The 15,071-nt window shown below is 65.0% G+C and overlaps 1 protein-coding gene across 1 annotated transcript; it reads right to left on the reverse strand.

The window, feature by feature from the left end:
* Positions 1 to 298: 298 nt before the first annotated feature.
* PHF24 (PHD finger protein 24) lies at positions 299 to 10,864 on the reverse strand. The gene is made up of 8 exons (XM_067316017.1): positions 10,788 to 10,864; positions 4,591 to 4,963; positions 3,517 to 3,702; positions 2,335 to 2,413; positions 1,545 to 1,747; positions 1,079 to 1,248; positions 686 to 787; positions 299 to 446 (listed from the first exon to the last, which is right to left on the reverse strand). The coding sequence occupies exons 2-8, from the start codon at positions 4,957 to 4,959 to the stop codon at positions 350 to 352; spliced, it is 1,206 nt and encodes a 401-aa protein (XP_067172118.1). The 5' UTR covers positions 4,960 to 4,963; positions 10,788 to 10,864; the 3' UTR covers positions 299 to 349.
* Between the last annotated feature and the right edge of the window lie 4,207 nt (positions 10,865 to 15,071).

Genomic DNA, 15,071 nt, shown 5'->3' on the forward strand with positions numbered 1-15,071 from the left:
GCTGCCCCCCCACTCTGACCTCCCTCATCCAATCAGAGCCCAGTACCTGCAGGGCCCCACCCTGTGCAGGCCTCTCTCAGCCAATCCAAAGCGAGCTGGGGGCGGGGACATCACAGCTGCCTCCCCGCCAGCCAATGGGCAGCCGGTGTCTTGCCGGCAGGTGTCAGGGCGTGGTGCGGGGTTGGTGGGTGGGATGAGGGGGGCTGTCTCCCCCTCAGCCAATGGGGACATGGGGCAGGTCGCCGTGGCAACAGGAGCAGGCGGGAAGGGGCGGAGGGAGGAGGGGCGGCCCCACCAGCCAAGATGGCGCCGTGGCGGCGGCATGCATGGCCGCCTCGCCGGGGCGGCGCTATGCCGGCGGCTTCAGGTGGACGGCGGCGCTGTTGGGGCGGGCGGCCAGGATGTAGGCGACGTTCTCCCGCAGGAAGGAGGGCCAGTCGACGGGCCTGCGGGGCCGGCCGCGGCGTCAGCGACCGCCGCCGGCCCCGCCGCCCCCCAGCTCGCCCCGCGCCGCCCCCCAGCCACCCCCCACCCCGTTCCGCCTGGAAAACAGGGGCATCCTCCCCTCCGCCCCGGGCTGAACGTGCAGGGGAGAGGCAGGTCGCTGGCGGGGTGCGTGGCCCGCCGTGATGCCGAGCCCTGCCCGCGCCCCGCAGCCCCCAGGGTGCCCCATAGCCAGCCTCACCTGGCCTCCTCCTGCTCTGTGGCCAGCAGGGTCTTCTCCTGGCTCTTGCTGCTGCCGCTGCTGGCGGGGCTGCTCTCGGACATGGGTCCTACATGGCTGATGCTGCAGGGAAGAGCGGGGCCGGTGCTCTTTGTGGGCAGAGGGAACCCCGTTGTGGCAATGCGCCCACCCAAACAGCCAGAGGAGGAGGAGGAGACACCATGGGGAGACTTAAAGGTGGAGAAGGGGCACCTATTCCCATGCTGAGCCCTTGTGAGGATGCTGGAGCTCTGCTGGCCCTTTTCCAGCAAGGAGGACCCACAAAAGCAGCTGTGGAGCTGCATTTCTGAGCTTCACTGGGCCGTGACGCCCCTGTGGGTCTCTGTCTGCTTACCTGACGTTGTGTCTCCTTACCTGACGTTGCAGGATGGCGTTTCCTTTTGGTTGTGCTTCCGGAACCAGGCGTGCTGGGCCTTGTGGCATTCGCTCTCCCCAATGAAGCCGTCGCTGTCCTGGTCGAGGGCCAGGAAGGCTGTGCGCGCCCGCTCCCGCTCCTTGGCCGTCAGCAGCCGCAGCAGGGAGTTCTGGGGGACGGAGAGGGGAAAGGGGAGCACTCGTGCCAAGGCAGAGGGCCTGGGCATGGGGAACCTCCCGCTGACCGCAGGGTAGCTCCAGCCCCACCAGTACCCAAGCTGTTCACCTTCTCATGCCCCAGCTAGAGAAAGCCACCACCAGCCATGTGGCTGGGGGACCCGTCCGATGGGTCATGAGCCTGCTGCCGGATCAAGATCGACTTGCAATCAATACCTGCGAGCAACCAGCTCCTTTCTGGTCCCTTGGTAGGGAGCTGGCCCCCAACCCCTGCGTGCTGTCACAGTACCTGCGGCCGGAGTTTCTGCAGCAGCTGGATGGACTCGTGGGAGAGGAAGTCTGGCCACTCGACGTGCCCCTTCTTGTCGGGGTCCAGGGCAGAGAACTGCAGGGCAGCCCGCTCCTCCTGGGCCTCTCCCATGGGCCTCTCGAACTGCTGCTTGTGCACCAGGTGCTTGTAGTGCAGGAAGTCATCCAGAGTCAGGCAGGTCTCTGCAGGACCAAGCCAGGTGCCTCTCAGTGTGCTGCATGATGCCCCGGGACTGGGACCTGCCTCCCCAAACTGCCCTGCCTTCCGGAGAGCCTCCTGTGGATCTCGGCAGTTGGAGAGTGAGCATCACCTGCACCTGGGGAGACCCCAGTGATGGGGCTCTAAGCACTGCCGAGGGAAAGGATGGGGAGAGCGGCTCTTGGGGGGTCTGAAGCTGCCCCATGCCTGGCCTGAAGCTGGGACATGAAGCAGGGTGGTTCTCAGAGGCATGGCAGCTCAGGGCATCCCTTCCACCAGCCTCAAAGTGATGGGGGGAGCTTCTCTCCTCTTGCCTTTCTCCAGGTCCCTGGGAGCACCACGCACACTCCCGCTCCCCCCATCTCTCTCCTTCCCCTTCCCTCCTTCCCTGCTTCCTCTAGCGCTAATGGGGGACCCCACAGGCTGCCATCTTTAGCAGAGCTTTTACCTTCTGCCAGTCAGGGGAGCAGCAACACCTCCACCCTGGAGTGGCAGTGCCCAGCCTGGGGACCGGGACTGCATAAGGGGAGAGCGAGGGCTCAGCCCATCCCGCCATGGGGAGGATCCGCACCTGGAATGATCTTGCACTGCCGCAAGGTCTCCATCAGGCTGTACATCTCTTCCTCTGTCAGCAGGAGATTGAGGTTGTCCTGGGGCAGGGAAGGGAAGTTGTGGGAGAAATGCATGGGAAGGCATTAGCACCCAGCCTTCCCGCAGCACCAGGACATGGGGGCACTGCTTCAACCCTGCTGGAGCAGTGTTGCCCCGAGCCTCTCTGGTTCTCCCCTATGCCCAGGTTGCAAGGGTAGCCGTCCCCTTTCCATGCATGTGGATGGATGAACTGGGGCTTTATGTGGGCACATGGCTGTACCCACACATGTTTGAACACATGTGGATGTGGGCATGCACAGAGGCACAGTACGCTGTGTCAGGGTGTGTGTTTCGAAGGTGAAGCACAGTGCCCCAGGACAGATAGCAGCAGCTGAGTCACAGAATGGATTTCTGGGCATCCAAGCCTGGGAAGGGAGAGCTGCCTGCAGGGATGGGTGCTTGGGTGTAGCACCGTGAGGCAGCACCCTGGGTTTTGCATCACACCATCAGACTTTGGGTATGGTTCCAGCTCTGCCACGGCTCCTTGCATGCCCAGTGGCATGTCCCATGGTGCCACCATGCCCTGGTGGCATGTTGGTGCAGTTGGAGGAAGAGAGGCTCAGGGGAGGGGGTGGGGGGCTCTGCACCCCAAGCAGTGGAGATATGAGGTCAATCCCCAGGGGGCTGCCTGCAGTGAGGTGTTGGTGGGGGGACATGTTCTAGTGGTCTCTCTGAGTTCCTGAACAACCTGGAGGCAGATGGAGGTGTTCCCTGGGGGGAGATTTGGCCTGAAAGCTGCTGGCTGGAGCTGCTTGAAACTCTCCATTGCTTTCCCTGAACAGAAGGTTTCCCTGCCTCCCCATGGCCTCTTGCCAAGGTGCTGCGGGGCTGACTGCAGGTGAGGGTGCCAGGGTGGGAAGGTGGCAAAGGGTCAGTGTCCCCTATCCTCTGGCAGCTCCCTGTCGGGCCAAAACGGGCTGCAGGAGGAGTCAGGGAGCAGCAGGTGCCCCATCATCCTGGACCAGGCCATGATTTGGGACCCTGCTTGTGTCTGCTCTGGACATACCTCCCCAGGGAGCAGCCACTGCTCCCAGCGCAGCCTCCGTGCCCTGCCCTGCACCCACAGAGCAGAAGCCCTGCACCCCCTGCCCCAGGCACTCACACAGTAGTAGCAGCTCCAGCCCGTCTCAGTGTGCGCAGTTTCCGTCACCTCCACGGCGCTGTCGTTCTGCAGGTAGCCCATGCGGCGCAGGCAGCCGTCGTGGTACACCCGGCTGCAGATGCGGCAGGGGAAGAGACTCTCGGCTGTCCACACCTCACAGATCTCACACATCTCATCATTGAGGACCTGGGGAGCAGTGGGCAGCTCTGTCTCAGTACCATTGGGATGCTCAGAGAGGCAGTGTGGGCAGAGGGACTGACTTCTCAATGTGGGGGGTTCAGGGCACTGTGGAGCAGTGCTTTTCAGGTGGAGATGGGTGCAGGGGTGCAGGGTCAGCAAGGCGACTTGCTGGCTGGGTAAGTTTGGAGGGAGCTGGATGGGCAGGAATGGATGGACGGATGGGTGGGTAGGGCTGGCTGGGCTGTGGGATTGTATGTTGGAGAACATTCAGGGTTGTAGGTGTGGATGGATGGGCTGTGGGGTTGTAGGTTGGCTGGAGTGCTGGCCTGTTGTGGGTGGATGAATGAATGGATGGGTAGGGCTGTAGGTGTGGTGGGGCAGGCAGAGTTGTAGGTGTGGAGGGGTGGGTAGGGTTGTAGGCTGGCTAGGCTGTAGGGCTGTGTGGATGAACCCATAGATCAGATGCTCCTTCCCTCTTCCCCGAAGCTGCAGCCATCTGTGCCCAGCAGTGACCCCTCCTCTCTCCTCCCCTCCTGGGCACCCCAGGGTCCCTCCAGGGCATATCTGACGAGGGCTAAACCCCAGTTGCACCCTCCTCCCTGAACGGCATCTCCTGCCCTCCCAGCTGCCTGGTCCTGCCCCCAGAGAGGGAGCACTCCTGCCTCCCAGGCCCTGCCCTGCTGAGCCATCTCCGTGCCAGCCGAGCCTGGCCATGCTGCACCACTCAGAGGAGCTTCCCTGTGCCTAGGCAGGCTGCCACTGCCCAGCGGGCTCCAGGGATGCTTGCAGATCCCCTGGGCTGCCGTGTCTGCTCTCCCCCGCACATGTCCACCCTGGCCTTGTCCCTCTTGCCCCATCTCTGTGCTCCAGATGGAGCTGGCACTGGGTGCTCGCCTGCTCCCGTTGCTCCAGGCTGATGTCCAGCGGCTCGTCATCATGCAGCTCCCGCGTGGGCCGAATGAAGGCAGGTGGCGTGAACCTGTTGGCCCGGTCGAATTCCTCTGGCTCCACTCCCCGGCCGTCCCGCAGCCGTTCCCATGCTGCCTTGCTGGTGCTGCTCTCCTCCGGCTGGGAGGGCCCTGCAGGTGCCTCGTCCTCTCCCTCTTGCACTGTCTGCTCCAGTGTCCCCCGGCGCGTACCCTCGGCCTCTGCCCGTTGCCGCGTCGATGGTTGATCTCGCAGCCCGTCTTTAAAGGCTGACACCGCCAAGCTGACCTTCTGCACCTTCTCCACCGTCTGCCGCCTTGACATCAGCACCCCCATGGCTCTGCGAGGAGGAGGAAGGAGTCAGCTGCTAATGCCTTGGGGTGCAGCGCTGATCCCCGCTCCTGTAGCACTGAGCTGTGTCCCCGGTCCAGAAAGTGTGTTACAGCCATATGGGGAGCAGCTCAGGGCAGGGAGAAACAGTGGGTCCATGGCAGGCTCATGTAATGGAATGACCCACAGGTGTATGAGAAGTTGTAGGGGGGTGGCACTGAACCCACGGGGAGACCTGGCCGTGGAGGGACTGAATGTTTTGCAGGAGGAGATAGCAAACAGGGAGCAGGTTTGGGGCACCCTGCCTACGCCATCTTTGCTCTGGAGACTCCAGCTCAACAAGAAACACTCCCAGTGTCCTGGCCCCTGCTTTAACCCTGCCCCTCTGCTTGCATCCCCTTTTTCCCCTGGAGAAACACCTCTTTGGGCAACCAGGGGTGAGAAACAGGGGCCCGTCCTCACAACAGCTCTGCCCAGGGCCAGAGTGTACATGGGCTGGCACTGGTGGTCTCTTACCCTCCCCAAATCTCTCCTTGCTCCCTAGTCCCTCTCTTCCTCACAAGCTCGTATGTGTGTGTATGTGTGTGTGAGTTGCTGCTCTGACTGCTAGGCATCCTGTATCCATTGCTGAAACGTGGGTTGGGGCTGGCTCGTAGCAAGGAGCCAGGTGGGGAGGCTGCACCAGCCGTAGGGGAGCTGTGAAGATGCTGGGGTGGAAGAGGAGCAGTGCATGGGCCTGGGGGTGTCTGAGGGAATAGAAGGGGCCTTTGGGTGCAGGGCTGAGATGTATTTGGGGTAAAACAGGGAGGGCAACGGCAGCAGCAATAGCAGGTTGGGCTGTGTCTCAATGCAGGTGGGCATGATCCTGGGCTGGAGAAGGGCTGAAGCTGGACAGAAGGGTTTGCTCTCCAGTGATGGGGGGCACAGCATCACCCTGTTTGTGTCCCAGCACTGTCCCATGCCCATCTGAGGTTGCTTTGTGGAAGATGCTGCAGCCAAGAGGAGCTCCCAGCCCATGCCCAGGGGCAAGTGGGTGGCATTCGGTAACCATGCAAGAGAGGACATGACAGCAGTGATCTCCTGGCCTCTCCAGCCTGGCCAGTGTGCTGAGGCGGGGAAGTCCCCAGGTAGGGGGATAATTAGCAGCACACGTGCGCACGCTGGGATTTCATGGCTGCAGGACTACGCAGCGCTGCAGGCACTGCTCTGGCAGGGAGCCTCGGCACAGTAATTACAGCTGCCCCACATCAGCGACGCCGAGCAGAGCGTGCTGGCAGGCAGCAGCCCGCAGGCCTTCAGTCATCCCTAAGCCAGCTGACTCGGGAGTCTTAATGGCCAGCAATGGCTGTTGTGAGTTTGCTGCCTTCTGGATGGGCAAACACAGCCCCGCGCAGCGCCCGCGCACGCAAATGTCCAAAACACATGGAAACACACAGACACACTGGCTTCCCCACGCACCGAAATGGCCACGTAACACACAGCGGCCCCGGCACCTGTTTGCAGACGCGCAGCCGCACGCTCGCGCTCTCTCGCCTGGTTGCCCCCTGCGTTAACATCTTGCCGCCCGTCCTCCGTGCACAGATGCTGCCTCTATTCACGTGCACACACACAAACACACAAACACATGCGCATGCAAACCCAAACACTGCCGCGAACACACGCATGCGACTTCCCAGCCCCCCGCGCAGGGTGCCATCTGCACACAGATTCGCACACGTGGAGCCGGGCGCGCAACACGTGTGCCCCATCCTGTGCACAGCGGGGTACATACATGTACGTGTGCACCCAGAGAGTTGGGCCACAGGGCTCGGCGCACGCCCCTGCGGCAGTGACGCTTGTGCACGTGTCTCGGCGGCATTCACACGCAGGCAGGGACACTCCTGCCTCCGTGGGCACCCGTTGACTCCTGCGCCTGGTTCGGGAGGTGCCTGGCATGCTGCGGCTGCCCAGGCTTTGCAAAGGTGGGAGCGGGGAAGAGCCGGGAGGCACGTGTACGAGCCACAGCGCCAGCATCTCTGCAGCTGTGCTGGTGGGAGAAGAAGATGCCCTGGGTGTCTCTGCCTCCTTGCAGTGCCAGCCACCCCCCTGCCCAGGCTGCTCAGGACCCCAGCGGGCTGCGGGCAGGATTGGCTCTTGCTCAGGGCAGTGTTGCAAACCACCAAGCCGGGGGTGCAGCAGGGAGAACCTCCTGGCGCTGCCTTTGCAGGTCCCTGTGTCACCAAGGGCCCCCAGCCATGCCAAGTGTGCCCACACACATGCCCCACGGTCTGGCCCCACCGGCACTGAGCAGCCCGTGTTCGCAGTGTGGACGTGCCGCTGCCCGGTGCCCTTGCTGGAGGAGCCCGGCCCGTCTCCGTGTCTCCAGGCCCTGCTGACTGTCCTCCCCCAAGGCTGCCCTGAGTACGTCCTGCTACAGGCAGTGCCGTCACCAGCTGCTGTGTGCTCTGCGTTGAGTCTAGAGGCCTTTGCACTCCTGTCACAGCTTGTGCCTGTTCTCAGCTCTGCTGGCCTCCCTTGCCCTGTTAGTGCTGCACAGAGGAGCAGTTCCTGCTCCTCTGCCGGCACCCTCGCAGCCCTCTTTGCCCCCTCCTTATGGCCTTGGCATGGAAATCCCCCACATCTAGGGGCTGCAAGGCCTCACCTGGATCTCCCTCTCCATCGCCCCAGCCAGACCTTGCTGCCTTGCCACAGGGCCGAGGCTCCCCAGATATCCCCGAACCTGCCCTGCTCTCTCCAGGCCGCGCCAGCCTCCCCTTCCTCCATGCCCTGGCTGGCCTGTTTGCCATGCCTGGGGGGGGGGAACATCACCCCCATGCAGAGCCCGGTGCCACTCAGGACTCCTGGGTCCTGCTGCTGGCCCCCCTGTGAGAGTCCGGGGGTCCCAGGCAGCAGCAGTGCCAAGCCAGAGGCACGGGGAGAGCAGGCACCGTAGCCCGGATACCTGCCGTCTGTGCATCGGCCGCATCCTGCCAGCCGCCGCGGCCAAGCAGCTCCTGCGTCCCCAAGCGTCCCTGGGGAAGGTGTCGCCGTTGCTATTTGTGGCCACCCTCCCTGGCGCCTGGCTCTGGCGTGGTGGCAGTCCGGGATCCGGTGCCACCACCCAGCTCACCTTGGCATAAGGCGCCATGGCCTTGACCTTGTTGCCTGCTGCAAACACGGCGCCTATTTTTAGGTCACCCCTGTCAAGGAGTTACATCTGGGCATGGGCTCCAAACCCCTGGGTCCGCTGAGCCCTGCCAGCGCAGGGGGCTGTCGCAGCAGGTCCAGGGCATCTTCTCACCACCCTGGCCTTGCCCTCCCTTCCCTTCCCCTGGGTGCACCCCTGCCTCCATTCCCCCCCGGGCAGCACCGCTTCCCCCTGCTCTTCTGATGGGGAAATGCTCCTCTTTGCTTCAGCCCTGGAGCAAAACAGGGAGCCGGAAAGCACTTAGCCTGCTTCATCATCCCAGCACTAATGGACTCCGCTTTCCCAGCCCCCAGGAGCTCTCTGCATGGGGAAACCGAGGCACGGAGGCACCCCGGGAGGAAAGGCTGGGGCTGTGGGAGTGGGGGGGGCATCCCGCCTTGGTGGGGGGAAACAGGGGCACCAGCAGGATGAGGCCGGTGCCGGCAAGGCAGGGTGCACCCCTGGCACCCCCGGGGCCCGACGACGCTCTGTCCCGGCTGCCAAGCCCGGTGGCAGGCGCCCGCACGGGGAAGGACAAGGATTTCTGTCGTGGAGGGAGGAGGCTTCACACCTGCACTCGCTGGGAAAAAGAGATGGAGGGGAATGCCAGCTCGGCTCGGCTCAGCTCGGCTCGGCTCGGCTCAGCTCGGCTCGGCTCAGCTCGGCTCAGCTCGGCTTGGCTCAGCTCGGCTCAGCTCGGCTTGGCTCAGCTCGGCTCGGCTCAGCTCGGCTCAGCTCACCCGGGACCTTCCCTGGCACTCAGCTCCCGCAAGACTGGAAAATCAGCTGGGGCATCCAGACCGCGGGAGGACAGGGACCGCCGCGCTGGGAAGCGGGGAGGCGCGGGGCGCGCGCGGGGCTCCTGCAGCTTCGTTTGGGCATGGGGCGCTACGGGGCGTCACGTTTGGGGGGCCGGGCGCGAGGGCGGCAGAGGGTGCGGGGCGGCGCAGGTGGGCAGGCGGCGGTGCAGCGGGGAGCGCGGGGTGGGTGTTGTGGAGGCTGGGATCGCGGGCTACCTGTGTCGCGGCACGGCTGCGGGTGCGGGGGGACGTGTTACGGTGCGGCGGGGAGCGCGGGGTGCGGATGTTGTGGCGGCTGCGCGTGCCGGGGGGGGGGGGGGTGTTGCAGCGGCTGTGGGTGCAGCGTGCATGGGTTACGGCAGCTGGGAGCGTGGGGTGGGTGTTGCAGCGGCTGGGAGCGTGGGGTGGGTGTGTTATGCTTTGGCTGTGGGTGCAGGGCTGTGCTTTGGCTGCGAGTGCAGGCGGGTGTCACGGCCTGGCTGGGTGTGCAGGGTGGGTTGTTGCAGCGGCTGTGGGTGCAGGGCAGGCGGTTGTGGTGGCTGTGGGTGCAGGGTGGGTTGTTGCAGCAGCTGTGGGTGCAGGGTGTGTTGCGGTGGTGGTTATGGGTGCAGGGTAGTTTTTTGCAGCGGTTACGGGTGCAGGGCGGGTTGTTGCAGCAGCTGTGGGGGCAGTATGGTTGTTGTAGCTATGGGTGCAGGATGGGTGTGTTACGGAGGCCATGGGTTGTTGTAGCGCCAGGCAGCAACACAGCGAGCTCGTGGTGCAGCGTGGATGCCGGTGGGTCCAGAGGGCTGGCTGCTGCCCCCCTGCCTGCCCCACTGCTCAGCTGTGCCCGCCTGCCCCACAGCGCGTCCTCGGTGCGGAGCCAGGGGAGCAAAACGAGGGCAAATGGGTGCTTGGCCTAGTGCAAGCAGCGAGCTGGGTGCTGGCACCCTTCTTGCCTGTCCTCGCGGGGCCGGAGCAGGACCCAGGCTGGCGGGGGGATGCGCCCATACCCCTGCCCCGCACTGGCTCTGCCTCCCCGCAGGACCGGCTCTCCGCCATCGCGGCATTTGCACCCCAGCTCTGCGCCGGGGCAGCTGGGCACGGCCTCCTCAGCACGACCCACAGCCCGGCCCCGGGGGAGCACGTCCCCCTGCCGCGCGTGGGGTGGGGGACGGCTGCGGGAGGGCTGGGTGGCAGCGGGGCACGAGGGGGGCCGGGCGGTGGGTGTCAAGGTGGGTGTCCGGAGGGATGGGGGCGCGAAGCAGGTGGGAAGGGTCGTATCCAGAGGGGATGCCCAGGGATCGTGCGGCACCGCCTTGCCCCCTCCCGCGGGCAGTGCCGGGTCCAGGGCGCTGCCGGGGCTGCCGCTGGGAGGTGACCCGGGTGCAGCAGGGGACGGGGGTCTGCTGCGGGCGGCACCCTCCCCGTCCTCTGCAGGGGCGCGGGAGTCCAGTGGGGGCCCGCGGGGTGTCTGCCACGTCCCCTCTCCCAGGGACCCCGAGCCGGTGGCTGCTCACCCGCCCAGCTCAGGCTGTCTGTCCTGCTGTGCCGTGGTGGATTTTATAGGTGTGTCGCGCGTTTCCGTCTCCCGGAGAGGGATGAAAATGCCATGACAGCAGCATCCCTTCCCCTGCAGCATGCACAGCTCCCGCCCAGCTCCCCGCTTCTCCCGTTTGTCTCCCTCCCCAGCACCCCGGGGAGGATCAGCAGCACCTTCCCACTCCGTCCACGTCCCCCAACCCGGGCACCCCATTTCAGGAGCCCGAGCCCCCCTCCCCGGCACCCCGGGGGTGGCGGGGTGACCCACCCGTGGGTGTCACGAAGTGCAGCCGGCCCACCACATGCGCTGGGCAAAGAGCTCACGGCGGTGGAAAGCCACTTACCAGGGTCAGGGTCTGGCTCGGGAATGTGCACCCTAGAGAGCTGCCTCCACGCTGCCCATCGCAGCCGCGGCTCCCACGACCTCCTCTTCACCCGCGCTCACCGCATCCCCAGCCGCGCTCGGCGCCCCGCGTCCAAACCCCTTCGGGGCGATGGAGAGGCGAGGCCGGTACCCGGGGAGCCAGAGCCGCACTCTCGCCGCCGAAGGATGCAGGAGACGGCGAGATGCTGGGAGCGGATGCCTGTGTCTAGCGCGCGCACACACACACACACACACACACACACACCACACACACGCACGCACGCACTCGCGCACACACGGGCGAAGCGGGGAGCTTGTGACTGGGGCTGAGCAGATGCAGCCTGGTTTGCTGTCCCTGTACCAATTGCTGCCTGAGCCGTGTTAAACAGCTCGCTGAGACGAAGCTTTTTTTTTTTTAACCACTCTGACGTTGGCTGGGAGATACCAATAAAAGCTTTCCCTGCGTCTCCTCCCGGGGCTCGGCTGCCTTTCTCGGAGACAGCCTCAAGGACTGCCGAGCCGGGGCTGCCCCCGTGGAGGAGCAGGGCAGGCAAGGAGCCCCCCGCCACCCCGCGGGGTCTGCCCCGGCCGCGGCGCCCCGGCCGCAGGCTGCCTGCAGCCGCTTTAACCCGCAGCCTGCTGGTCCTCGCGGAGCAGGATGCTCCCGGCTGAACGCAGCAGCGCAGGGCACCCGGGGCAATGCAGCGCCAGGGGGTTCAGCTCTCCTGGGGCCGCCTTTGAATCCTAGCAGGTGTCACAAGTGGGTCAAGCCCAGCGTGGTCTTTTCTGCTGTGCTGCCCCGGCCCGTGCTGTGGGGCTGCAGCGGGGCTGGGGACCCCGCAGAGACACGCAGGAGGTGACGGGGCTGGAGGGGGGATGCTGGGCTGAAGAGGATGGGGCGATCTTCTGCCTCATGCCTGAGGTGCAGCCCTAAAGCACCTCTTCGCAGGTGGGATGCCCTTGCCAACATGCGGCCCTGGCTGCCCCGTGCTGGCCTGGCAGAGGTGGTCATTCAGCCCCACTGATGCCCTCCCGAGATAGGCACCGCTGGCCAAGGGGGCTGTGCTTTGCCGCTTCAGAGCTGGGGATGAGTCAGGGTGCAACCGAGCCCTCCCAGGAGCAGCTTGCACTCAGGCCTGGGATTAATGCTGAAGGTTGGAGCACCGAGCCTCCTGAGACCTGCCGGAGTTGAGCCCGGCCCCCCACCTCTTGGATTAGCTGCAGGCTGCCACCATACCTCCGTTACAGAGCCTTGCTGCTCCCCCGGATCTCAGCCACGAGGGTGCTGAGACTGTCTGCAACCCATGTCACCCACAAGCAAGGGGCTGCGAAGTATCAGACAGGATGTTGCAGCAGGACCTGAGCTAGTGCATAGCCCTCTTCCTCCCCGTTGGGTGGAGATGTGCAAAACCAGGGTCTAGGCAGAATTTGTCTGCTTTCAGCTTGCGGCTCTCAGTCCTGTCCTGCCTTGCTCTGTTCACCATGGGAGCCTTGCAGGGAGCCTTGCAGGGAGCCTCTGGCCCCGGGTGCCTCACTTTGCTGAATCTTTACCCCAGGATGCTTCCCTTCAGGGGGAGTGACGTGCTGCTTTATTCGGCCTGCTGACCCGGGTGGAGAGGTGCCGGAATGCACGTGCGGGGAGGGGGCTGGAGATGGGGGAGGTGAGCCATAAACTTGGCCAGAGACAAGCATCTCTGCAGACAAGTCCTGGCCCCAGAGGACCATGGAAAGGGGGAGGAGGTGGAGGAGGACTGTGCTGGGAGGCTGGGAGAGCTCTAAGTGCCTCTCCAGGGAGCATCCTGACCTGGCAGGCCAGTGGCTGAGTGCAGAGTTCCTGGAAAAGGAACGGCGCGGAGGAGCGCCAGCCCTGCCTGGCCAGCCCGCGGGTGCGTATGGCGCTGCGGCCGTGCTGGTGGTGGGGCAGGCTGTGCTGCCTGGGGCAGGAGGCTGGAGGGGAGCCGGTGCGTCCTCAGGGCCCCAGCATGTGGGTCTGCAGCGCTGCAGCCGAATGCCCTGGTCCAGGGGGTGCAAATGCATGATCCCGCTCTCCCCAAGGCAGCCAGGGCTGAAGCCTTTGGGGTTTGGGGGGTTTCGGGAGTCCCATTGCCGTCTGCCCTGGTGCCAGCACCGCCTGGCAGACGCCTGGCAACCCAGCTGCCCTGTTGCAGCCCCGTTTGGGGCCTCCTGCTTGTTTGCGTAGTGATCGAGCACAGCAGGGGAGGATGCGGCTGCCCTGGGCATCCTGGATGATGCATCCTGGATGGTGCTGGGAACAGCTCTGCCTCCTTCACGGAGGTCCTGCATGCTGGTCCTCCCTGAAATGCCCATCCCCAAGTGTGGGATGTGCAGGGCTGTCCCCGAGACCCCTCTGCTGGGTGAGGGGGAGCATGGAGGGAGCCTAGCCCTGTTCCCAGGCAGGCTAGATGCAGGGCAGCGGTGCGGAGGGACTACGGAGGGTGTAGGAAGGCAGTGTAGGACCCCTGGTGACTGAGGCACATGTGCGTGGGGTGCAGGATGCATTCGCGATGCTGGGTGGATGCTTGGGAGGGCAGGACCAGGGTGTGACAGTGGTGTGTGTGCCCAGGGCTCATGCACTGTGTCAAATGGAGCAGTCCCAGCTCCCGCCATCCCGCTGGGCTGTGCCGAGCTGCCCTGCCCAGCCTGAAAATGGTGCATGCCGCATCGCTGCAGAGGAGCGATGCAGCTGGCGTGCAAAGCTCGGCCCCTTTTCTGCAAGGAGCCTCCAGTAGCCTCCATCCCTTGCAGGGGCTTCGATCATACGTGGTGCTCTCGCACCCATAGGGAGAAAGAAGACCAGCTGGGCGCGCTTTGGAGCGGGCACGAAGGCAAAAGGCTGGGAAAGCTCTGAGCGGAGCAGGCAGCGCCGGGCTGCCGGGGGAGGGCTGTAGGGGCGGAGGTGAGAGCTGAGCTGCGGCGGGAATATGCATTTTCGTCAGCTCCCCCCCCCCCCCCGAATCTCGCATGACGCCCGCGTGTAGGTCACTGGCTGCGGCAGCGACGCGGCGTGTGGGCTCACCATCTGCGGCTGGCGCTCGCCTTCTGGAGCGCGCAGCCCCGGAGACGCCTGGGAACGCTGCCCCGCGCCTGGCGCCGAGGCTGCCTCCCCGCAGCGCGCTCGGCCTCGCCGCGGCCCCGCTCCCTCCCGGCCCGCGCCCGGCTCCGCGCCCCCGGCCGAAGCCCGCACGCGCCCCGCCGGCCGGTTCAGCCACGGGCTGCGGGGCGATGCTTTTGCCCTCTGATCGGAGGAGCCGAACTTTTGGAGGAAGCGACTGAGAGGCAGCAACGAGCGTCTGTACCAGCTCTCGTTCCTGCCAATCAACACGGGGTTATGAGAAACAGAACTTGTCAAAATACTAGATATCTTTTTTCAGGAGATTACAAGTTTGGCTGGTGGAGATAATAGTGTTGATGCGCTGCGCGCAGGGTTAGGCGAGGCATCGGCGCACCTCGCGGCAGCTGCCTCGAGAGGCGAGGACGGTGCCAAGATCAGCACGAAACGGGATCAAACCTGGCTGCCTCATGGGCTTCCGTGTAAAACCGCAAGCAGGAAACCGGAGAGCGGCAACCATCACCAGTAACAAGCGGAGGTGGAGCGAGCTGGTGATGGAGGGAGACGGCGTGCGCGAGCGGCACCCTTCCCCGTGGCTGCTCGGCTTGGGGCACGTGGGCTCCCCATGGGGAAAGGGCCCTGGATCCCACCAGCTGCAGGCACCATCCCGGCCCCCAGGCGTTGGGGGGTCTCTCCTGCCCGTGCAGCCACCCTGCAGCCCGGTGGCACCTCCTGGGCCCCTGCCAACAGCTGTGCATCGTGGTCATGGCTGTTGACGGCTGTCCGGCAAGGCTCCTGCCGCCGGTGCGGTAACGGCTGCCAGCCCCTGCCCAGCGGCGCTGCAACCTCTCCTTCGGGAAGCACCGCGAGTTGAGCAGCTGCTGAGGATTTGGGGATTAAGTCACTGCCGCGCAAGCCAGGCGGCAGCTGTTTCCTCCCGAGGGCTCGGGGAACGAGCCCAGCAGGCCGTGGAGGCTGAGGCACAAACCGTGCCTTGCCCAAGGTCACCTGCAGCCAGTGACAGAGGCTGGGGCAGGACACGTTTCCCTCCAGGTCTTGGGGAGCCCCGTAAGCAGCCAGGAAAGAGCAGGCAGTAACGAAGCCGAAGTAGGTTAAGGAGCCGCAGAAGCTGGCCGCGTGCCTTGCTGCCGTGGCTCTGTGTCTGTTTGCTCTGAGTTTTTCCCTCCCACCTGG

The sequence above is a fragment of the Apteryx mantelli genome, chromosome Z (assembly GCF_036417845.1).
Source record: "Apteryx mantelli isolate bAptMan1 chromosome Z, bAptMan1.hap1, whole genome shotgun sequence".
In the NCBI taxonomy this organism is placed as follows: domain Eukaryota; kingdom Metazoa; phylum Chordata; class Aves; order Apterygiformes; family Apterygidae; genus Apteryx; species Apteryx mantelli.